The 25511-nt window shown below is 40.2% G+C and overlaps 1 protein-coding gene and 1 long non-coding RNA gene across 7 annotated transcripts in view; one reads left to right on the forward strand and one right to left on the reverse strand.

The window, feature by feature from the left end:
- NTNG1 (netrin G1) overlaps positions 1–25511 on the reverse strand; it is a 334904-nt gene that overhangs the window by 35524 nt on the left and 273869 nt on the right. The window contains exons 6-7 of one of the 4 annotated variants that reach the window (XM_023509790.1): positions 20398–20565; positions 14939–15073 (exon numbers count right to left, since the gene is read on the reverse strand). The exons of 2 other annotated variants lie outside the window; for them this stretch is intronic. In XM_023509790.1, coding sequence (XP_023365558.1) covers positions 14939–15073; positions 20398–20565 — 303 coding nt within the window. The remainder of the gene's footprint in view (positions 1–14938; positions 15074–20397; positions 20566–25511) is intronic. One more of the 4 variants, XM_003784094.3, reaches the window with a different exon arrangement.
- The window catches only part of LOC111723288, a 49842-nt gene continuing 36409 nt past the window's right edge, over positions 12079–25511 (forward strand). For 2 of the 3 annotated variants that reach the window (XR_002771863.1, XR_002771862.1), the window contains exons 1-2: positions 20585–20845; positions 22193–22330. This is a non-coding gene — a long non-coding RNA (uncharacterized LOC111723288). Of the gene's footprint in view, positions 12169–20584; positions 20846–22192; positions 22331–25511 lie in introns of those variants that run through there. The other variant, XR_002771864.1, reaches the window with a different exon arrangement.

The following is a 25511-nucleotide window of genomic DNA, read 5'->3' on the forward strand; positions in this document are numbered from 1 at the left end:
ACACGTCTTTATAAAGCTGGCCCCGGTCTGCTGTGCTCTTGGCATTAGTCCCCAGACTCTAACTAGGAGGAGAAAACTGGGGACCAGCTTGTATCTCACTTGGGGTTCTGAAAGGCCTGAGTCGGTTCATGGCTGGATTAACTCGAGAATGTATAATTACTAAACATACAGGACTAGATCCTGGCTGCCTATGACGATCGCCTACAGAGTTTTGTCAAATTCGGGCGCTGGGGGCCCACCCCCCGAGCCAGACTCACCCTTCAGTGTGCTGGAGTACAGCCAGGGGTAACTATTTCATTTCAGTCTCAATTAACCTTTATATAGTCGCTGAGCTGTTCCCTGCCTTGTCACTTTCTAGTTGGGGATGATTAGAATCTTGCTGTCATTCTCTCCCTTTTGTTCTCGTAAAACCAATGACACAAAGGTGAAAGCCACAGAGAAAGTTTTTCAACAAGTGTGCTTCGGCTCATCGCTCTTCAGACGAGCAATTAATAATTCATCACAATTAACTGAGTTATGAGGTTCTCTTTCAATATGTTTCCGAACAGGAATAGATTAAATGATAATTGCCATCAAATTTTATGTTCTGTTTCATGTGCCCAATAAAAGTTTATATTTTGGAGCTTGCTGTGTATTTATTTCCTTTTGATATACTCATAACCAAATGCAATATAGCATATTAAAATATTTATTATTAACCTATCAAATATTAACCACTTTTAAATTGTATGGATGAAAGAAAACAAATAGGCTACTTGTTTAAGTTTTCATGATTTTTCTTATTTTAATATGATTTGGATTGGTAGAATACATACAAAGTGATGAGGTGAGATGCTATATGAGTTTCTGCCCCTTATAGGAATTTTTCCAAGGTGTATGCATGCCCTTGATTTTCCATGATCACAGAGGGATAAAAAACCACCACTACCACCGCCACCACCACAAAAAAACCTCGGGCTTAGGGGTCAGCCCAGCCTAGGTTAAAATCATGACTTAGGATCTTGTCCTCTGCTTCTCAAACTTTCCCGTACAGTGAATCCCCTGGAGATCTTGTTAAAATGCAGATTTGTAAGTCAGGGGCGGCCCTGAGATTCTGCATTTCTAGCAAATTCTCAAGTGTTGCTGATGCTACCCGTGGAAGGATCATGCTTTTAAGTTGGAAGGATCTATGTGACTTTGTGCAGGTGACGTGAGCTTCTCTGAGCTCATTTCTCTGTAAAACGGGAGTGAAACTTACTAAAGGTAGAATATAAATGTTAATATAAATGTTAACACAATAACTAAGAAAATGCCATGCAGGCTATGTTAACCAGTCTGAAGAAAATATTTCAAATTGTATATAAAACCAGCACATTGTACCCCACGACGGCATTAATGTACACAGCGATGATTTAATAAAAGTAAAATAAAATGGGAATAACAGCAGATGGGGTTTATCAGATTAAATAAGACTGCCAATAATTTGTTGTAGTGCCCAGCACATAGCAAGCACTTAAAATTAATGAACAGTGTCCACGACCACTACTATTACATAATCAGAACAGCTAATCTATGACTTAAAAATGTGGCTAACCTTAGAATATTTCTAAGGCCCCAACTCAGGTATAAAATTCTAAGGTTTATGGCTCAGAGCTATCTATGCTCAGAAGAGCAAGTTAAAAAAAGAGGCACTGGCAATAAACTTTCTCCGATTCTGACAAGAGGAAGTTACTGCTAGACTCGACATCCCTCTCGAACTGCCAATCCTGGAAGGGGAGGGATCACATGTCATTTATCTTTTGGTGCCAAAATTGAGCACAATTCCTGGCACAGACGAGGACTTCAATGCTAAACACATGATTGTGTGAATTAATGAATGGATTAATGAGTGATTGAATGATTGAATGGAAAAGTCAATGTATTCGGTCAACTTGATAGCCAGCCTCGTTTTCCAGGGAGCAGAATTCATAAGATTTAGTGAGACTTTATTTGGGAGCTCTTTCTTTCACCTTGGTTAAACTGAATTTAGCAACAAAAGACGAAAGAAACATGGCTTGGTACCCGTAGCACAGTGGTTACAGCACCAGCCACGTGTACTGAGGCTGGCAGGTTCAAGCCCTGCCAGGGCCGGCTAATCAACAAAGACAACTGCAACAACAATAACAAAATAACCCGGCATTGTGGCGGGAGCCTATAGTCCCAGCTACTTGGGAGGCTGAGGCAAGAGAATCGCTTAAGGCCAAGAGTTTGAGGTTGCTGTGAGCTATGACGCCACAGTGCTTTACTGAGGGTGACAAAGTGAGACTCTGTCTCCCAACAACAGAAGATGAAAGGAACAAAGATGGCTTGCCTGTAGAGTACAGTATGACCTGATCTCACTGCTGTGTATGAAGAAACGGATTGAACACGCTTGACTTAATCATGTTTTGTTAGATGTTTCTGTCCAGTGAAGCACGAATTCCTCCATCCCCAGATTCTGGACTGTCTTTAATAATAGCTTCACTTCAGAAATGTCAGGGTCTGATTTATTTAGAGGGAATTCATTTATTATGTCTGTATGTAGTTTAGCGTCTTTGTTATAAAATCAGCAACTTTAATTATTAGTAGAATGGGAAAGAGCAGGGTTGCAGTACCTTCGGAAAGAATAGTGCGAGCACTAGTAAGGCTGAGCGAGCGGTATCCTAGAGAATGCAGTGACTGTGGCTGGTGACATCGCGTCACTAATAAATTGCCAAATTATCCTGGCAAGAAACCCACCTGTAAACTCCCAAGCTTCGACTTTTTGTTCAAAATCCACATGAACAATGTAGTTGTCCATATTATTGATTTTCATGATGAAGAATATAGATCAACACACAGACTGAATTTATAGGGTCAACAATCCTCACTAAAAAGAGGTCTGACTGTAATGCTGAAAGATAATTACATGATTGTTTCATCATTTTTGTAGCATTTGTCTCTGAGATACATGTATACTCCCCCCGTAGAGCACAAGTTTAGGAAAAAAAAAGGACACTACAGTACACAATTTTGATCCTACACTTTTATAGACTAGGGGAATGAATATTGTTAGAAACACCTATTAGTAAGTGATTCTGCTTTAAAATAAACCTCCAGCAATGTTTGGATAATCCTGACGGCTAACTGCAAAGATGAGTCAGCGTGCGAGGTTGATTCAGAGCAGAGGAACTGCGTGTGGGTATGAATTTGTGTGGTACGTGCCAGTTCCAGATGAAATCCACCTTCATGGAAATGTATGTCAAGATAATCAATTGTTCTACATTTATGCAGGCCTTTCCTCCCACCTTGCCACAATGGATAACTGCAGGTTGTCTGCGATTTGTAAAAACAGAAAACTTGATGAAGACGGAACAAAAAACATAGATGTGCTTAAATAAGGTGGACCTAACCTTATTCCTGTAGGTAATCCAGCAGGCGCTGGGTTCAGTGGGTTCAGTCATACTCAAGCAGGGGTTCTCAACCTTCCTAATGCCGCAATGTATTTTCATTGTTAAAAACGGGTCGTGACCTACAGGCTGAGAACCGCTGCAAGAGAGAATTGGACAGAAAGTGTAAGGGTTCCCAGCACTGACACACACTATCTTGAGAATCATTACCCCCAATATTAAAGGCAATGGTAAAAACTTACATCCTTAACATATCCTGCATGTATTTTTTTTTCCTGCCCTTGGTGCGGCAGCCTGATATTATTATTGTAATTGTCTCTTAGTGAAGCTTTTTGCTGTTATTCAAGGTGACAGGCTGTTCCTGCAGAAGGCAATAGAATGATTTCTCACACCAACAGGAGCAATCCTGATGGTGTTATGGCCACCCTGACTTCTCTTTCATTAGTTGCTGATTGTCCTAAATTGATGCTAAATTGGCTCGGCTGGCTCTTCAAGCCTTTAAGCAGTTGGCACTGACTACATCTGTGATCATGTCCTGGAAATTATATGGTCAAAGCCCTCGTGGTTCTGGGAATCCTAACATTTTTCTTAAGGTCAGTTAGGGCCTGGTAAATAAGAACTAGTTAGCTCAGCTCCCTGTGATATCCACATCCAAGACAGGGGACACATTTTAATGAAATGTATTATTTTTCCTTATCGTCTCTCTGGCCTCCTGCCTCCTATTCTTTATTTAATGGGCCCCCTCTTTCTTCATTTCTAACTTGCTGTGTGAGTCGGGAATCAATCATGGTCTGCAGGCCAAACCCAGCCTGCCTCCTATGTATTGAGAACTAAGGATGGTTTGTATATCATTTAAACAATCGAACAAAATCCTAAGAAAGATGATGTTTCTTGACATGTGAATATTATATGAAATTCAAATTTCAGTGTCCATAAAAAATGTTTTATTGGGACATAGGCACTCATTCATCTAGGCATTGCCCATGGCTAATTTCCTGCTCTAACAGCAGAGTTGAGTAGTTGTGACAGAGACTGTATGGCCCACAGAGTCAAAAATAGTTACCATCTGGCCCTTTACAGAAAAAAAATTTGCCAACCCCTGGAATAAATCATCAAAGCTTCTGTCTCCACCTGCAAAGTACAAGTGACAAAAATCCCATAACATGCCATAGCAAACTTGACTAGCAATAAATATTCACTAATAACTACTGGGCCACCTATCAAGTGTTTGAATTATTAGAATTATCCTCTTTAAATTTCAGCTTTGCTATGTATAAAATAAGGAAAATCATCTTACCACTCCTGTGCCATGAGGTAAGGCATACATGTTCTCAACACATACAAAGGGCTCAATAAATAATTTTTGTTATTTTAAGATAGTAATTTTTATTTTCTCAGAAATCGGTCCATGTGCAAATGGATCAAACCATTTGTGAGATTTTAGGATGGTAGGATTTCAGACCAAGAAGGTGATTTAGAACATCTAAGCCCTTTCTACAATTTCACGGAGAAGGCTGAGTTAGTTGACTAAACATTTCGTGGAGCGGTGGTAGCAATTACACACAGAACCAAGATCCCTGGGTCCAAATGCAAGGCTTATCTTCCCTTCACTATGTTGACTCCTAGAATTGAGATGTCAAGAATCTCCTCACCATGGAATACCATGCAGCCCTAAAGAAAGATGGAGACTTTACCTCCTTCATGTTTATATGGATAGAATTAGAAAATGTTCTTCTTAGCAAAGTATCTCAAGAATGGAAGAAAAAGTATCCAATGCACACAGCCCTATTTTGAAACTAATTCATAGCTTTTATAGGAATGTCATAACCTAATTATGGCCTTAGAATATGGGAAGAGGGTGGGAAAGGGGAGGTGAGAGGGGTGGATGGGGGGAGGGTGATTGGTAGGGTCACCTCTATGGTTTATCTTACAAGGGTACAAATGAATCTTTCTAAAAGCAGAGTATGACTCATTAACTAAGGAAATGACATGAAGGTTATGTTAACCAGTTTGATGAGAGTATTTCAAAATGTATATGAAAACAGCACACTGTACCCCATGATTGCATTAATGTACATAGTTATTCTATAAGAAATAAAAAAAAAGAATCTTCCCACCGTGGTCTATCCCTGACTTGTCTACCCCAGCGTGCTGCTCTGATGGTAGGGGAGGACCCTTCACTTGAATAAAAACTTTCTTCTACAGGTTTCAAGTGGGGGCGGCCCTTTTGCAACTGGAATGATTTTTACATTTAGACATTATCTTTATTTATGCAGCTTTACAAGATTTGGAGACTCTCTTTCTCACACGCACACTCACACCTATGCCCATTAGTGTGTAAATGAATGGCTCACAGTGAAACTCCATCGATGCACTGTCTAAAGAAGGGAAAGAGCTTTACATATTGTATTTCCACTCGGCCTCCTGATCATCTTATTTTCAGATAGGACCAGACTGCTGCTTTGATTTGGGGCTACCAGCAGATAAAATTGTGCTTTCTTCATGAGCACCAGAATTTCACAGCCCTGTCAAGCTCGGATGGTTCTGTGGAGTGAAATGGTAGACTTTTGGCATAGTTCTCATTCTCAATGTTCTCTTAAAATAAAGGGTTAGTTAGAATGGATTGCCAAGTGAACAGGCCAGTAGCCCAGCCAGGTCACAGCTGAGGCCCCTCTCTGAGCTGAGCACAGGGTAGATGAAGAGGAGGCAAGTCTGAGAACGCCAAGAGGTGCAGGAATTGGTGTCTGGGCCATCACTCCCTGTATTTGTCCTAGGCTGAGCTTCAGCCATTCAGGAGCTGTGGATTGACTGTATTTAGGATATGACCCCACTGTGGAGGGCACTGTGAATAACTCACAGCTTTGAAGCTGGCTCCATCGGCACCTGCCTCTTACGGTTGCTCTGAATGGAGCCATCCGTGTGTGAAGAGTTAAAGCACTTCCCACAGAGTAAGCCCCGACCCACTCCCCGTCACTCGCGGGGAGCTTCAGGTCCCTGATGTGTTAGAGGTCCGTGAGAGTTTTCTAACTATCCTGAATGAAAGTTATGTTACCAATCAAGGGAAAACAAGACTGCAGTGGAAAGCGATGGCCCTTAGCATGACTGAGTGGTGTGGCATCTTCGGCTGAATCAAAAGAAACGTCACAACTGGGGGCAAGCCTGGGGTTTGCTCTTCTGGCTAACAAAATGAGCCTTTTTGCCCTCAGGAGAACTACCCAGCATATTTGTAATGCGTACAAATTGCTACTTTCTCTCTTCTGTCTGCATAATATTTTCCTTTTAAAATTACCTCTGGGAGGCTCCTACTGGTTCTGTTCAAAGAGCACTTTCTTCCCACCCTTAGGAGTTGTACAACTGTAACAATGAGTGCCATTTTCTGAGTATGTATTTTTCATCACCCTTATGTATGTGGTGTTTAGCCAAGGAAATGATACTGGTGTTCAAGTTGCTATCAAGAAAATTAAAACCTTGGATTCAGGGATGCCATTCATTTTCTTGATGAGACCCACGTGTACTGATAGAGATACTTAGAGCCATAGGAGGGGAATCACATGTTTAGTAACTGCAAATGCTCTCATGTATCACAGATACATCCATTTCAGCAACATGCTCCCTGTCTATGGATTCAACATGTGAGATCAGCTGGTGAAATGCGAACTGGACATTTTAATGGAACACAGCAAACAGGAAAAGACAGCAAGTAGAAACAACTGAAAAATTACAAGTTAGACGCAAGGTATTTGTCCAGGTATAACATTCATCTCACAGAAGCAACTGAAAGCATCATCTTAATGCCTTGATGACCACGAGTTGTCAGACCTGGAGAAGTTATTCAAAAAAAGAGAAGAAGGAGGAGGAAGAGGAAAGCCTCCTCTGACCTATAGTAGCAAAATAGAATAGAGGAGTAAGATAAGTCTTCAGTTTCAGACTTTTGGAAACCAGCAGTGAAGACCAAGAACATGGCCAGTGAGAAGTGTGATAAGATTTGTGGGTAAAGAAAGACTGGTGTAGAAAAAAGGTAAATGGACCAATAGAGTGGTTCTTAGTTGAGATGGGCACCTTCAAGATACCTTCCCTCGGCCCTGGGAGCTTGGTCTGAAGTCAGAGCGGGGGAGCTGGAGAGGCTCTAAGGCAGTGGTTCTCAACCTTCCTAATGCCACGAACCTTTAATACAGTTAAAAGGGGTGGAGACCCACAGGTTGAGAACCGCTGCTCTAAAGGCTTTCCACTTTTTTGCCATTTCAGACAAAACTCTGCAGAAAGCATCACTTAAAGAATGCTGTTCAACTTCTATTCAAGCTTCTCCAGAGTCCAGGGAAATTGTCATTCCCCAGTGCCCCTCCTGTATTCTAGGCAGCTGGAGAGAGTAACTGTTGGAGAACGCTACATTGAAACCCTGCTCCCTCTTCCACCCATGGCCCCTGTTGTTCTTTCTGAAAGACAAGTCTTCCTGTACTATTATATGGCCCTCCAAACCCTACTAGACATCTGTGACACGCCAAATCATATGTTTACTAAGCTGCTTCAACTCTGTTTCATGTGAAAAAAGCTTCCTCAAAGAGAGGCCTCTCTCACATCACTGCTGGGTTAAAATGTTATCACTAAGCAGCCCATCGATATGGGCTGATTAGGACATGTTTCCATGGGACTCTAACCTCCTTTAATCCTTGCCAGCTTCTTTGCCACACATGACAGATGACTGTGTAGAACTGAGCTTGAATCTACACTAGAAACCTCACATCTTGGCCACTTGAACTACTGTGACTTCTACACCATCTATAATTTTGCAATTTATTTTTTTAGTCCGAATTTGTGGCACAGAGTCCAGACTGAATTAATGGCCATAAGGAGAAAGGCCTGTGGTTAATCGAGTTGGTTACCTTACAAGTCTCCCAATTTTTTTAGGTAGTCTATTGGGACTAATTCATGTTTCCACAAAAAAAAAAAAAAAAAAAAAATCAGAGATTGTATGTGTATGCGTGTGTGTGTACACATACCCATCTTTAAGGGGGTCTCACGTTCTACCTTTTCCTCCAAGAATATTTTGAGTTTGTTTTCATATCTGGGGAACCCCCCCTTGTGATTTTTGACTTACTCCCTTATGTGACACTGTTTTGCCTGCTAACAATAAGGGTACTAGGTGTTCCCCTAACTGCCCTTCCATTCTTTTGGGAGAAGATAATCTCATCCATGCAAGTAAACAATGTTAGTGGAAATCTTAATATTTGAATCATTCATTTAAAAAGATAGGGCATTTAAATTTTCTAATTTTCCTCTGGACGATGTAGCCCCTAAGTGGCCCAGTGCTCTATATACATTTTATCTACAGTTTTTGGTCTTCACTGAAGACTGTTTCACTGTCTCTGCCTTCCAATGCATTCCACACACCCACATCATTCTTTTCTAACCCTTTTGTGTATGTTTTTAGAATACGCTTTACCTTTGCTTATCTTTATTCCCAGCGTGAATTTCATCTCATCTCCATAATGTCTGCACATTTATCCCTGGGGTATAAAGCTGGCATTCTTGATGATTATTACAGTAGGAAGAATCTAATGGGTCCTCAAAGATGCCCACATCCTACTCCCTAGAGCCTGTTACCATACATGACAAAGAGACTTTACAGGTGTGATTAAATTAAAAACCTTGAGAAAGCAGTCTTATCCTAGATTATTTTTGTGTTCCCAATCTATTCATATGGGTCCTTAAAAGTGGAAACCTCTCCCCAGCTGTGATCAGAGAAAGAGGAGATGGTAGAATCAAATCAGAGAGATGAAATGTGCCTGGTTTTGCAGATGGGACAAGGGGAACCAGGAGCAAAGGAATGCAGATGGCTTCCAGCAGTCAGAGAAGGCAGAAATCAGAACCTCCTGGAGAGCGTGCAGAGACCCCTGCTGATCTCTAGCTACAGAATCAGAAGACAATAGATTTGTGTTGTTTTAAGGCACTGAATTTGTGGTAACCGGTTACAGGATCAGTAGGAAATTCACATGGTTATCATGCGTGCTTTGGGAGAGGATAAATCTAAGCCATGAAATTTGTTTTCCCAAACTTTCTCTTGTCCTTCTCATAAAAATACTGTCTCTTTCTCTCTCTCTCTTTTTTTAACTCTAGTGCACTGCCATAACTGGTTTGATAGCTTGAGCAGGGTATTTTCCCTATATTTCTCTCAAATGTGATTAAAAATCTTCGTGATTAGGCTACTGAGCCTCCTGCTAAAGATACCTTTCCTGTTCTTGGTAATATACGTACTGATCTCTTCCCAAACCCATCTTCTCATATGGTTAGCAATGGTCCAACAACTGGATCTCTCTCCTCCCGGCCGTGTGGGCTTAGCTCTTGGTTTCCTAGAGCTCTGTCATCTTCCAAATCGTAATATTTAATGTATGTCACCAAATCTTTTGACTTTAATTCAAATATGCAGAAGAATATGAATTCTTCCAGAAGTGTTGTTAGTATTCACACGAGTTACATAAGGCTAGACAACAACTGGTAGCTTCAAAAACACTGTAGAATATTCCAATGCATCTTACATCCACCCTCCAGGGGGACAACACATTTCTTCCCTGGCCTCATTACTCCTATAAGTGGCTATTTCCATCCTTCTGAACTAAAAGAATCACAAATCTTCTCTACAGCCATTCTTTTTGGTGCAGTAACAAGCTAACAAGTGTCCCGTTACTTCCCAATATATATGGAAGTTGACCCTCCATACTTTATGTGAAGCATGGAATGCGGCTTCCTCTTTGGAAAGGTTAAGTTTTTGGCTATGGGCTCTTTTCTGATTTCAAAAATATATTCAAAATATATATTTTATATATATATATATATTTTAAATAATCTTCTCTTTCTTTTCACTGTCTCAGTCATCTACTGGGCAACCTCCCCACTAATTTTAATTCTGCCAAGCCTCCTCCTGTGTTACATCCTGGATTATTTGTGCCACGCTGTCTAAAGGCCCTTCCTTCTGGTGGTTTACAAGTGTTTCTCCTTTCAAATCAGAGAGACGAGCTTCCGTTTATGGAGTACATAATCAGCGGCCTTCAGGTGGAAAGTCTGCTGATGAGCCTGGAGTTTTTAAGTTGTGTTGAAAGACACACAATTGCTTTTGGGGCCAACTTTGCTCTGGTCTCTTGAATAAGCTCTGCCTCTAATCAAGGGGCTTTTCAGAAACCTCCGAGTCAATAGTCTGATGCTGTAATATGGCCCACCTTGCTGCAGGTCATGTGCTAACATGGACAGTTCGGTTTTGTACATGGACTCTTGCCTGTCAACATGTAACAATAATGGAGGGCTTATCTCGTACCATGAGGTCTGCATTCATTATTCTCTTTGAATCTTCACAGTTACTGAAAGTGTTGGATCCTATTATTTCCTCCATTTTAGATGAAACACCAGGCTTAGAGAGTCCAAGTAATTTCTCCTGAGATTCGCAGTATGAAGTACAGATGGGATTCAATCCCAAGATGAGGTACAGGCGGGTTCCATCCCAGCACTGAGACTCCAGAGCCTACTCAAAGAGTATACTCACTTTGTTCTACTCACAGGATGGGAATGACAGTGTCTGTAACTGGATCCCCTTTCTTTATATTCTATTCCCAATCTCACATCCTTTTGGGCCACAGTCCCACATTGGCCCTTTTGCCAGTCCTCCAGGGTGGGGGGAGATGGGAGCCCTGGGCTTTGATCTCTTGGACTCTTCCTCCTACCCTGCTACGGCCTCCCTAGCACTGCTTCCCTAAATGCCTGCATATTCTCAGCTTGTCCCCGCAGTACTGCTGTCTGCCCTGCTCTGCCACTGGTTTTTCTGCTTGGCACTGACTTCTTGTTGCCAGGTTAATACCTTACCACTCAGACTGTGGACAAGCCAAGGATGAGCTCAACTCAGGGCAAGCAGAAGTTGTGTAGAGGGTGGGGAAGAGGCAGGGGAGAGACAGAGATTTATTTGTAGGCAAGAGGCAGGAGAGAGACAGATTTATTTGAGGGCCATTTTCAAGTGTGATCACATATACGGAAACATAGGGGTGAAATGGAAAGAATATTAACTTACTAGAATGACTATAACACTGGCACAGGTGGTGAAGACTGTGGCAGGTGTCGCCCTGCTGGCTGCTGGAGCTGGGTCATAGTCTAAGAGACAGGGGAAGGCTCGCCAGGATCTTGGTGAAGCAGCCATTACCTACCTGACAGAAAAATTCCTGCATTTTCACATGGAACATTAGCCCTGTGTGGGCAGGTCTGAGAGAAGGAAAGCAGACTTCAGAGTGAAGGGGAAAACTCTACTCTGCTCAAAGGTGTGCATGAAATATGTCAAATGTATATAGCTAGCAAACCTAATCTCACCCCATCCCAGTCCTTTCTGAATAACCAGAATAATCTTTCTAAAAACAAATCTGATCCTTTCAATCCTCTGCTTAAAGTCATATGACGGAGCTCACGTCTTCTCCATAAGCTGATTCCCACCTGTCTCCCTTAAAAGGTAACACCTCTTAGCTTAGAATCCAGGAAGCCATCTAAACTGTCCCATGGTTGTTGCTGTCAATTCTTCCTTTCCTCTCACCCTCCCAACACACACACGCACACACGCCCACATCCCACACACTGCTTATCTCTTTGTCATATAAAAACTATTTGATGTTTCCAGAACATAGCGTGCTAGTTCAACCACGTTTACGCAAGAGTTCGATCCTGAAAAGCTCCTACCAACTGTTCAGGCCTTCCCTTGCACCTCACTGCTCCGGGAAGCCTCGCTGACTGTCCGGGTTTTACTAACACAGAGCAGGTACGTTCTTCTCGAGCAGCTGTGACTACCTTCTATTGAAACTGTGGGCCTCCATTCCAGCCTCGCTCTCCAGACGGTGACCTCCATAGCCGCAGTCCCCAGCAGCTGTCTCTTTTCATCCTTGTAGCACCTCCCATTAGCCCGATCCCTCTGTCACAGCAGATACTCAGCACCTACTCGACAGCACAAATGCATTTTCTCCCACCTCTGTGGTCCACACAGTGTGTGTGAGGTCCCAGAAGTGCGGCACCTTGGAGGGTTTTGTGACTTGTACATCACCCAGTACGTCCCTCAGGCGGTAGAAGAGGCTTAAATCCAGTCTTCTGATTCTAGAGAGAAAATCTGGTAGCACTGGTTGGGAGCACAGTGGCTCACGTCTGTAATCCTAGCACTCTGTGAGGGGGAGTTTGGGTGGACTGCTTGAGTTCAGGAATTCAAGACTAGCCTGAGCAAAAATGAGACCCATCCTCTACTAAACATAGAAAAATGAGACCCGTCTCTACTGTAAATAGAAAAATTAGCAGAGTGTCATGGTGGCAGCCTGTAGTCCCAGTGACTCAGGAGGTTGAGGCAAGAGGATCACTTTAGCCCAAGAGTTTGAGGTTGCTGGGAATTATGATGCCACAGCACTCTACCCAGGGCAACAGAGTGAGACTCTGTCTCCAAAAAGTTTTTTGGTAGCATTATATCATTTAATAATACTCCAATTAGTAATACAGAAAACTTGGGCTAGGCCCTTTTTGGAATACATTTTCCCAAGGTAGGATTAATTTATCTTCCTTTCCAGAGTTTTGCCCTGATTATTACCCTGCAGGAGCCCAGTCATCGGGTCCTGGTACATCAGGAACTGGACGTGAGACTTTCTTTTTGATACGTGTGTCTTTACCAGAAAATCTCCTTATTTTTTATTTTTTTGCAGTTTTTGGCTGGGGCTGGGTTTGAACCTGCCACCTCTAGTATATGGGGCCAGCGCCCTACTCCTTTGAGCCACAGGCGCCGCCCAAAGTCTCCTTATTCTTTATGCCTCCGTCTTGGTGCTGGTTTCGAGCCTCCCTCTCTCTATTGCTTCCTCTCTTCTCCTGACTGATGTCCTCCCTAGGCCTCGATGTCCAGCTGTTCCAGGAGAGACAGCCACCCACTCATCCAGACTCGGAAGCACTTGTGCTTTCTGGGACAGTGTTGCATGTAGGACTTTTAAGCCTGGCCTTATCTGGGCTTACGTGCAGGCGTGTTGCCTAAGTTCTGACCGGGTGACTGTCTCTCAGTGCGTTCCTCCTGCAGGACTGGAGGCCTTACCTCCCGGCTCCTGGATTCCATCCTAAACTTGACCTGCTGAATGCCAAATTTTCAACTTACTGCCACAGTTCACTGCTTCCCCTGGCGTTTCACTCAGGCCTTACATTACCAAGAAGCATAGCTGCCAGAGGACCGTATATATTCCACAAATAGCAGATAGAGAGCATTCTATAATTTTCCATAGAATTTTATGCAGAAATTGCATCTAGGCAGTTGCTGCAAAATTTATCTTACTGAATTTATTACACAGAATATAGAAATGTTTTTCTTATTATGGTGTAGAAATAATATATAGTTTTCCGTAGTAACTGGCTTTAGCTGTTTCTCCATGCTGACTTTTCATCAAGGGAAAAGAAAGCAAAAATAACTCTAGGGCTGTGCTGTTCAATATGGTAGACACATGTGGCCATTAAGCCTCGCAATATGGCCAGCCCTAATTGAGATGTTCTGTATGCGTAAAGACGCTCTGACTTCAATAGAGTGTGACAAAGAAGAAAGCCTATCCTCGATCATTTTGATATTAATCGCATGTTAAAATGATACCATTTTATATATTTTGGGTTATATAGATTGCTAAAATTAATTTCTCGTATTTCTTTTAACATTCTTCATGTGGGTAAAAAAATGTCAAAAACGACACGTGTGGCTTGTATTATTTCCTACTGGGCTGTGCTGCTCCTGAGATCCGTCCTGAGATTCTCTAACGTTAGGAAGGTGACTGTGTACGGAGGGAAGGGTGAGTTGGTGCAGAATTGAAAGGCAGAAAAGATTATAAATGACAGAAGGAAGCTTCTGCCCTGATTTTTAAAATTCATGCTCCCTGTCCACACTGACATGCCACCCGCCTTGACAGGCTTTGAAGGAGACCTGATGATCTCCAGAGAAGTGAGGGTCAACCAAATGGCATTTGTCGAAGGCTCCCTGCATGGCGCCTAACCTCAGAGGCTTAACATCAATATTGACTTTAGTCATTTATTTCAGCCCGGCATTTAAATGTCCCTTCGATTTACGACCTTTAGGTTTTTGGTTAAGATTCAGTGATGGGTATGATAGCAAGGGCGGTAATAAGTTATGGAGATATCATTTAATTTATGAACTCTGGAGCTCCAGGGTAGCTTTCAGTTCAAGAAATATATTAACCACATACACATCACCCTTCATTCTGCGGCGAGGATTTCCAAGCTGGGTCCCTATTGTGCCACATAATTTATGGTCTGGCCAGGTACATGGATCTCCATACAATATTTCAATATAAGTTGCTCCAGCTATCAGGGAGGATGGAGGTGAGCTTCAAAGAAGTCAGCTGGACAGCTGATGGATTGCTCTCCTCTCCATAGGCTGGGGCCTTAAGTAGCTTTAAAAGATTGTCAGCGGTTTGGGCCTTTTTCTGCTCTGAGAAGCTGCACGCACCGGCCTAGACAAGCAGACTCAGCCATGCTACAGCAGGCAGAGGGCAGCTCCCAGAGTTACTTACGTTGACAGCCGTAGTGCCAGGAATTTCCCGGCAGACACTCATCACACTTAGGCCCTGTCGTTCCAGTCTTACACTCACAAAATCCTGAGCCATTACAACGATCATGGATTGAGCCCAAAGGGTTACAATAACACTCTGTAGAAACAAGACAACACACAGGCTGGAGACACGTCCGCACAGCTGACAGGTTATCAACACAGGAGCGTCAGTCACTTAAATGCATTGCTTACTTAAAGATGTCTACTAATGAAATGCTCCCGCAAATATGGCGATTTCAGGACCATTTGTTTATTTGCTCAGCCTTCCGTGATAATCATTTTTATGATCTGGGAGGAAATCAGCTGAAAACTTCCAAGGAAATAGAAGACATCATCCTTTTCACTGATAATAGATCACAATGTAGATTCCATTTGTTAGGGCATTTTTAGATGGTTTAATGAATACCGTGAGAAGTTTGTATATGAAGGATAAATCAATATGCCATCAGGGTAAAATCTGTTTTAAATTATTCAAATGGCCTTAGCCATTACACTCAATATTTGAGAACTGCTGAACATTTGAAAAGTGCAGTGTGGATGCACTTGGCTCCTTCTAAGGTGATTTTGGTTTATGATTTGGGACAGCGCCTGAACTGATTTATGTACCTATTGCCTTGTGATGAGCCTTGAGAAGCTGTGTTGGATAGACATGTGAGGATGGTTTTTCCCCTGCCTAGATTAACCATCACGAAAAAAAAGATACATTTTGCAATCACAAACAGATTTCCACATAGGAATAATTGGAGGAGCGTAATTTTCATGATAATGTCTGCTGGGAGAAGAATACAAATGCGGGTAATGAGAAGAAAATAGAATGTTTTCTCGAATTTTGTTATTGTTATACAGGATATTTTTACTCCCGAAGCTCTATTTTGCTTAAAACTTGAACCAGAAGTGGGAATTCTAGATTTCCATCAGCTTGAAAAATAAAGCAGGTAGTTTGTAGTTTTGGGGATTTGGGGGCCAATCTTCCTTTCCTCGTTACCCTCTTTGTAACCTCGGGCATGTGATGATGCTTCCCTGTCTCTCAGTTTTCTCTATTTTAAAATGGACCCAGTAAGAGGTTCCCTTGCAAAAAACAGAACAAAAATCATAGCAACAAACCAACCAACAGAAAAGCTGAGAACTTAGCTTGACGTAATCAAGGTTAGCGTCTTAGGATGGCACAGGGATTCAGGGTGTCGCACGATAGAGGGTCCAGGCATTCAACTCCGGCTTTGTGCCATTCAGACTAATTACTTTCTTTAAAGAATGTGGAGTGTCTTCGAATTATGATTTCTTTCATGTTAATTAAGTCAGGTTTTGAGCTCAGCAGTTTTAGAAAACAAACATTGATATGAGTAATAGTGATGTACGAAGGTCAAAATAAAACTCAATAAACTTGAAAATGCTTCTCTCTTTCCCGGCGCTGTTTGTACTTAATAACTAGGGTTTTATTTTAAATTGACGTTTTTTTCTGTTTTACTATGTGTGTGAGAGAGAGAGCTGTTTCAAGAATATTTTAAAATAGTAATTTTGTTACAGTTTTCAGTGTTTGTCTGTGTATACCACAAGGTTGTATCTACAGGAAAAAACTGTAATATGTATTTTACTATTTAAAGTGTGTGAGTGGGAAATGAATCACTAACATTCTGTAAGCTAGGGAATGCATTTACATCTGGGTTCTCATGTGACTTTGGTCAATGGGCCTGTGGCAATTAATTAGTATAAGGTCTTCGATGCCAAATTATAAGCAAAATTAAAAAAAAATTAAACCATAGTACATTCCAGTGGTTGTCATAGGATAAGGTTGTATGTGTAGTATTGCTCAAACAGTCCTAAAAATAAATCAGAGAGTAGGGCGTGGCCTTCCTTTAAGCTTATAAAACAAACAATTTGGTTTTAAAAAATGTCACTTATGAAACTGTAATCAATGGCAGACACTGGGATAATGGAAATGACCTCGGAAGATCGTATTTTCTTCTATGCAACTAGGAAGAATATGTAGGACTGTTAGATTACAAAACAACATGAACTACTTTGGGAGCTTGATTAAAAAGTTGTGCTGCAATTGATTTAAAGGTACTTAAAATGCCTTTTGAAAAATATTTTCTATGTAAGGTATCTCTGATTAGCTGATGTTGGGATTCAAGGGGAATTCCAAATAATACATCATAACTTCGCGATACGTTTAGCAGCAACTGCTGAGCCCCACGTTTCATTCTGATTCAAAGGTTGATAGCAGCATTATTAACAGTGATTACCCAAGGTCACAAACCACATATCCGCTGACATCCTGCCTAATGCTCAAGTTTATATGAAACAGAAGCATGCAGGGATGTCATCTTCATGTAATTGCAGGGTAATTACATGCGTCTTTGGAGACATGGTTGTTTTTGGAATTTGTATGAAAAATGGATAAATTCATGAGTAACCACAAAATAGCAATCAGTGTGGCAACATGGCATAGCCAACTGCATTTTATATTTGCCATAATATAAAATGATGCAGTATTTTAAAACATGTATTTCAACACAGAGCCTATGTATTGTCTGAGATACGAGCTATTCCTTCACAGCCACAGTGGTAAAGTTTATTGCCAATTGTTAAATTGGCACAACGGGAAAGTGCCTTTTTTTAAATTTAGAAAATACTTAGATGGCATTCAAACTTCCCAAGATTAATGCCTCATTCCGTGAAATTTGATTGAGTAAATATCCATTCATTTCATTCATTTTCATTAATGCTTTCTATCCAAAGTGGTATTAAAATTAATTCTCAATTATCTGTGGCATAGCCTCTCAAATTTAATACTCAGTCCTGCCTTGAGCCCTGTAGAGAAGCTTACATGTGGAAAATAGCGAATTGGCTCATGTTGTCTCACGGGGCAAGACTTGGGAATGGAGCCTCAGCCTTCCAAAGGCCCGAAGAGAGTGAACTTCACCCTTACTTAGCCCTGTGCACAGGCAGACTCAATCCCCCTGCCCTGGGCCTTTCAAATGGACTCAACAACCTTTTAAAGAAATCACTATTGACTGATTGTACGTATATAAAAACTAAAGGTAAAAGATAGAATTTAGAACATACTGGACAGCCAAAGTTTTTCAGTTTATTCTTTAAAAATGATTTTCCCCTTTAGTAAAAGGTAAGTAAGAATTCAAGAAATCTTATTCTGTGAGAGGGTCTGTAGTTGATTTTCACAGTACCTAAAATGCTTATCTTTGTGCTTACCACGTGTTTTACTTGCCTTGAAGAGTATAAAGTACTCAATAGAAACATGTTTGCCTTCCTGAAATAAAAATTTCCAAAGGTCTATAATTTTAATTGGCAAGCCTTCTAGAAATGGCATAAAAAACTATTCTTGATTTTTTAAAAGTTGAATGGATAAAAATGGATATTAAGATTTCCATGTTTTTTTTCTGTAGCGTATGTGATTTACAAGACAAAAGCTGAATAAGCAATTTTCTAACGTTGGCTGAGCAAACATAAATTTACAACCGAACTATAGCTCTTAAAGCTGGATAGAAAGATGCAGATTTGGAGTTAATGGTTTACTTTGGGACTGGAAAAAGGTCAAACTTCATAAAAACATAATACTCTGAATTAAACATATTGGGATATGGTTACATCACCTAACACAAGATAATTTATGGACTATGCTCTCTTAAAGTCTTTTTAAAAATTTATTTAAAATGATATTACATATTTTAAAACATTTTGATCTTACATAGTTTATAAAATGGCTAGATTTTATTCCTATTTATCTTACCTTTTCTGTTGTTTCTATATTTATAGCATGACATTTATATGTTTTTATAAATGGCATTCAGCAAAATGTACTCTGCATTCAAAATTCAGCTACACATCTTTGGGTTTATATTAATATCCTCAAATCTCCATAACCCAAGTGTTATGAAGGCAATTGAACTCCTGTTCATCAGTGCATAGTAGAATTGCTGCTGTCATCCAAAAAGCATACCGTAAGTAAAAGTCGGACAAGCTTAGCTTTGCTAATTGTGTCAGAGTGGTTGAGAAAAAGTGGTTAAGCTTTGAAGTCTAGAAACCCTTTGCTAACACTATTTGATGTGAGCTAATTTGCCTTACTTTTCTCAACTAGAAGACAGGGAATATTATCGGTGTAATACTTACCCCACTGTTGTGGTAATGATCCTGCTTTTTCTCAATGGCTCACCTAGGGCACAGAACTATTCAACTGCAGACTGGGATTTGAACCCAGCTCTCCAGACTCTAAGTCCAGTACTTTCTCCACTAACTTACAAATGATAAATAAGGATATGCTTTAAAAAATAGAAAATACTGTGGACACATACAGTATTATATGTACTTGTCCCAGTTTAATTAGGAACAACTGTGCAGCTATTTTGTATGACCCTTGGGGAGAACAGTAATCCCAGAATTACAGATTAGTTGGATTCCTTCTGTGTTTGATAAAGATCCCTGCCACTTTTCAGCTTGCATATTCTATTGAGTGTGGTCTACATGTGAACATTCTACCTTTAAAATTTGTTGCCTACATAGTTCCCTACGATCGTGGTAACAGACATATATCATTCAGCATTTCAAATATATGCATTTCTTCAGAGTAAATTATGAAATGAAATTCCATTTATTTTTTCATTGTTTTCCATTGGCCTCCCATTTTTAAGGACATGTTCTATTATACAAAAGGTAGGAGAAGCTTTTCAGGGTGGGAAAGATACCTGGTCCCCCCAGGGAGACAGGGGTAGTAGTCATTTGCAGTGTGGCAAGGGACTGTGTATAAGGAATCTTTGTGGATTTAAGGCTTATGTGCCTTGGAAGCTTAGAGAATTAATTGCCAGGAAAAGTTTTAAGAAATTACTCCTCCTTTCGGGGGATATAGAAAAATTCAGTAAATGGAATTTCATTACTATGAGTGGGAAAGTCAGGCAAACTTCTACATTACCAGTTGCTAGCTGCTTTCAATCCCAAATGGCAACATTTTTAATCCTTCAATACTTGTTGGTCACCAATTGCGTGCAAGAGTTTGTACCCCAATTTTTCATATCTGTAATTAAATCCCGCATAATGAGTTTCCACTTTGAAAGGTGAATGTATAATTTAAGGCTATAAGATCATTTTGAAATTATCAGGTTTTAAAATTTCATGCAAACACAAAAACAAACAAACAAAAAAAAAGGAAGGAAGAAAGATAATTCTTCATCTCCTAAGCACAATTTCTCAGATCAACATCTTTAAAACAACAACGTAAGGATTCACAATGTAATTCCCAACTATGATTTCAATGAGTACAAGTGAATTTTAAGTCTACCACAAGGCTATTTGCTCCGTTGCAAAAGTTCATTTTGGCTCAGCGGTGCAAATCACCAACCTTTCCACCCTAAATAGCTCCCCCTAGCTCAAAAGGCACAGAACAATAGCTGAAATTATAATGGAACTGACCTATGCACACATTCTCATCGTCCAGCTGTGCAGAAGCGTTTCTGAAGTAGCCCAGCCTGCACAGCTCACAGTGCTGCCCTCTAGTGTTGTGTTTACAGCTCACGCAAATGACTGTATTTAGCAGATCAATATAACTGCATCGATTGGAGTGGCCGAAGCATTCGCAGTCTTGCAAGGAAGAACAGAAATGTATACCGAGTGTAGACAATAGCAGAGTAATAGCACACTGCATGCTTGGATGAAATGAGAGATGGAGAAAAGATGGTGGAATGGCATTATATATATGTATGTGATTCAACATGACACATGGTGACAACAGGTGGTCATGACTGGCATGGAAGAAGCATCTGTTTCAAGCAGGAAAGAAAGGTCGGACATTCAGAACATGACTGAAGATTGTGAACACGACTGAATTCTTGGCAAGCAAGATGAACAGAAGCATTTGCAGGTGTGCACCTTTTAAAATTTGGGAACTCTCATTTTCCATTGATGCAAAAGTCTACTTTTTGCACGTGGGGTCCTTTACTGTCTTTGCATCCTTTCCCCCTTTTCTTTCCATATTTGTAGCCTTTAAAAGGAGGGAAAGAGGAATGTGAGCATCGAGGGTACAAGTCTACCATCACCTTGGCTCCCCTGGCTCATGACTGCTCATGTCAAGACACTAACTCAGTCAGGGTTTCATAGATATCATGGCAAATTCAACAGAGATCTAGACAACTCAACAATTCTTTTGGGTTTTTCCCCAATAACAAGAGAAGAAGATGTCTTTCTTAAGCCTTCCTTTAGGCCAAATCTGCATGTTTATGTGTGAGAGAACACTTCTTTTTTTAAAAAAGAAGATTATTTGTATATAAAAAAAGGGTGCTTAAAATTTTGTTTTCATTTATGTTCCAAATAGAGTCTGTCACAAAATAAGGCAGCTACCCTAACTGTAACCTCAGCTTCTTCAGCCCCCCTTAGTTTCTCTAAAATATTGGATGTGCCTCTGAGGTTTATGAGTGATGGTGGTTAAGAACTAGACAGGGAGATGAGGAGGATGAGGGTAGTTGGAAAACGGTGGACGGTGGGCAATCAGACTTCCTCTTTCTTGTACCTCCGCCAAAGTAAGACATTGTCAATCTCATGCAATCTTTTTAAAAGAATTGTTAAATACCAAGCACCTGTTTGTAGAAATAATTATCAAATCAAATAGGGGAAAAAGGCATGAGGGGTAACTAGGTATAAAATTAATTTTGTTTTTTTTTTGAAATATGAGGATTGGCTTTATGGAAAATTATAAGGAAGGTGAATCATGATACTGCAACCTGTAACTATCTAAGAATGCTTTTCTCATAATATCTAGATTTTATTTTATCCCACCAGGAAGCCAAGCACCATTGCTACTTGAACCCATTCATTCATTCACTCATTCAATAAATATTTTATTGAACTGATCTACTATGTGCCAAGAACTAGGCTAGATGCAATGTTAGAATTTGAACCAGGTAAAATCTGGGGAAGATGCTGTTTTGATGACCAAACTATGTGAGTGTTATCAAGTAAGGAAGAATAGGAGATGTGACTAAGGTTAAAAAAAAAAAAACCTTAAAAAAATTAATATCCCAGGGCGGGCACCTGTAGCTCAAAAGGATAGGGTGTTGGCCCTATATGCTGGAGGGTGGTGGGCCTGGCCAAGAACTGCAGAAAAAAAAAATTAATATCCTACCATTTATCAGAAAAGTATTAATTTATTAGAGAATGAGTTGCTGCAATGGAGAGCTGACCTCAAGGTCCTGATGGAATGAAAACCACTTAGGTTAGGAGACGAGGAGGACCCTGGAAGGGCTGGAGAGCAGAAGACAGCCAAGAAGAGTGCCAGCAACTTGGGGATCCTAGTTCCTTAAAAGAAAGGCAAGACTGAGGAGGATCCTGAAGCCACGCCACTTCCTTTGAGGTCAGTTGTATTACCCTGCATGTATGTGGGGTAGCGGTGGGGGTGGGGGTTGGGAGAAGCCAGAGGAGGAAGGAAGGTCTTGGGCGACAGATGCCGTAAGACTCTATCCAGTGTAGGAGATGGAGCAAGAAAATACCCACATACGTTTAGCAGTTAAGGTATGCCAAGTTAATAACAGCACCAGTAATAACAGAGTTACAGTTTGCTAACTTAAATTCTCTTGGAAAACAACAAGCATTTCACCCCAATCCATGATACCTCCCTGAGTTACACCTTATTTATATTGCCATTTCTGACTCCTGAGCAAATCAGAAAGGCTTCTAGAATCTTCCTTCGTTGAGAGTTTGAAATGGAGCGTATCTAGTTTGGCCTAGATACTCCTGGGACCAGCAGATGCAGGAAGGAAACCCAAGGCTCTGAAACTAACTGCTTCCTGAGAACTTCTCCAGAGCTGCCTAGAATTCCGGAGAAGGCAGTAACAGCCTTGTCCTCAGGTTGTCCCTTTAGACGAGATTGCTTCATGGTTGACCTTCGGGTTTCCCAGCCTAGGTTGGCCCTTGGTGCACCTAATTTAATTAAGCCAGCTATCCTCCAAAAGATTTTTTATCTGTAAGCATTCATTTTAGCACCTCTTTAGAAGTACAAAAGAGTTTGTTGTCCAGAAGCTTTTTAGTAGGTACGAGAATAGGTGCTCAGATAACTAGAAAAAAAACAGTGACACAAAGCAATCAATGTGGAAGAAGAAATTCATTTAACTTGAAGGGAATTAGTAAAAGTGTCCTGTAGGACTTGTTCCCTGAATCTTCCTTGAGGGCAAGTAGAGTTCATTTTTTAAAAAAATAGGGGCAAAGAACATTTTGGGTGAAAGGAATAAAGTAAACAGCACACAAAGTCTTGGAGTTGGGGAAATGTAGAGAATAAAGATGAACTTCTCTCTTAATATGATCCCCTTGTAGGCATTTAAAGAATTCTTAATGGCCAGAACTATATGCATGGCCTCATTTGACAAAGCTTCATTCAAGAAAAAGAATGTATCTCTTAATTCAACTTGTTAATATGTTGTTTAGGATATTGCCTATTGTTGTTTAGGATATGTTTATCAGGATATAAACCCTCATTTATAAGTGAAATATGTTTGTGATTTCCCTTTTTAATAATATAGTTTTTCCAATTTTAGTATCAGGTATAGCAAGATGAAATGGAATAATTTTGAAGTATTTCTTCTTTTTCTATTGTCTATAGGATTTGTCATGATCTTTTAAAAAATTATCTTTTATTTTTTATTTGTATATATTAGTTGTCTATTTTTTGAGATTTTGGGAAAAAAAGAAAAGGAAGAAGTTGACTAATGACTCCATCCTGAACCTCAGAGTGAAAACATTCTACGATAGACATACTTTTATCTGACACTGTGAATGTTACTTTTTTGCATTATTATTATTATTGCTCAATATTTCATTGCAGCAATCGTCTGATTTCTTTTCTGAATGTATTTATCTTTGTTCCTTCTTTAGGAGGTTTTTGTTTCTAGTCCCTTTCTTAAACATTGTTATTGTTATTAAATTTTAAACCTTTTTAATTCTGTGAAGGTGAAAAGTGGAAACCAAATAAACACATGTATATGTATAGAGAAAATTAAAAAAATGTATCTATATGCTATCCAAGTTCAATACTTTTCCAGACCCATTTCATGAATCTCCATGGACATGTCAAATGTCATTGTTGCAGCTCGGCACCTGTAGCATAGTAGTCACAGCACCAGCCACATACACTAAGGCTGGTGGGTTCAAACCTGGCCTGGGCCATCTAACCAGCAATGACAACTGCAACAAAAAATAGCCGGGCATTGTGGAAGGTGCCTATAGTCCCAGCTACTCGGGAGACTGAGGCAAGAGAATCGCTTAAGCCCAAGAGTTGGAGGTTGCTGTGAGCTGTGATGCCACAGCACTCTACCAAGGGTGACAAAGTGAGACTCTGTCTCTAAAAAAATAAAGTCATTTTTGCTACTATTATTTGACTTTAGTAAATAATACACATTTCTGTGATAACAATAACTCCTTATATGTGGGTCTGGTTTGAAAACTAATATTTTAATTTTGATAGGAAAAGTTAAATAACTACATAAGAAACCATATTCAGCTAAACATACAATGTTATAAATTTAATTTAAAAGACAAATGAATATTTAAAATGTTTTACAGGCATTAAAATGTTTTGTAATCTAGAAAAGAAAAAAAATAACTTCATTCTTTTAAGACTTTTAGAACTCTTCTGAGACTTTCGTAAAGCTGTCTTCTCTAGCCATGATATGTTTGAGAATATTAAATGAGAAAAAGATCTTTGGAAGTGATTTGAAAAACATCAGAGTATTATATGCCATTTCAAATACAATGATTAAACTGCTGTATTATTTTTCAGTTTTCTATTAATTTGTCATTCCTTTTTTTTTTGTCTATTAAGGGATTTCATTTTTAAGTATGTGTTACATCCCTAAAAAGAATCCCAAGATTTTTCCTCCTGTGTGTTTTCTTCTTGCTTCTTCATGGTCTGTGATGCCAGCTGACGTTGTCAGTACAATGAAACCAAACTGATGGGATGGGAGCAGATCATTCTGCCATTCTTTTAGACCTCTGAGTTGCACATCAACTCTGGAGCTGATCACGCCACACGTTTTTAACCCGCCTGTGAGGTTCACAAGTATCTGCCCAGCTCTGTGATCATCAGTGATTTCAACTTGGCCAGTGTAACCATGCTTCAGCATCACAGTTAGAGACCTGATGATGACTTTGGAGGAAGGTCTTATAAGAACCTGGCATTTGCCTCTTTTCAGCACTGTTGATGTTCTCAAGAGCATCAGCAGGACATTCACGCCTTAATACCTCCTTTTTCTAGGCAGGCACGGACCTCATTAGTGCTCATTAAGGATACAGGTTAAGCTACACGATCATATAAGATCCTGAAGGGATGATACTGGTTTATTAACTCTTGATAATGAACTGATTCTCCAATTCACTGACCCACTCTGTCCTCCCTTCTCTTCATACACAGTACAGAGTTCATGGTCCATCATTATAACCACTTTTTGTTTTATACTCTCTTCTGTTCCCTCCTAACTCATAGCACCCTGAGAGAATCTTATTCTAGTTAAAGTCAACTCTCTATCTCTTCATGCTTTTCATGC

This window comes from Otolemur garnettii, unplaced genomic scaffold (genome assembly GCF_000181295.1).
Source record: "Otolemur garnettii isolate 467f Iridium unplaced genomic scaffold, OtoGar3 scaffold00010, whole genome shotgun sequence".
Classification (NCBI taxonomy): domain Eukaryota; kingdom Metazoa; phylum Chordata; class Mammalia; order Primates; family Galagidae; genus Otolemur; species Otolemur garnettii.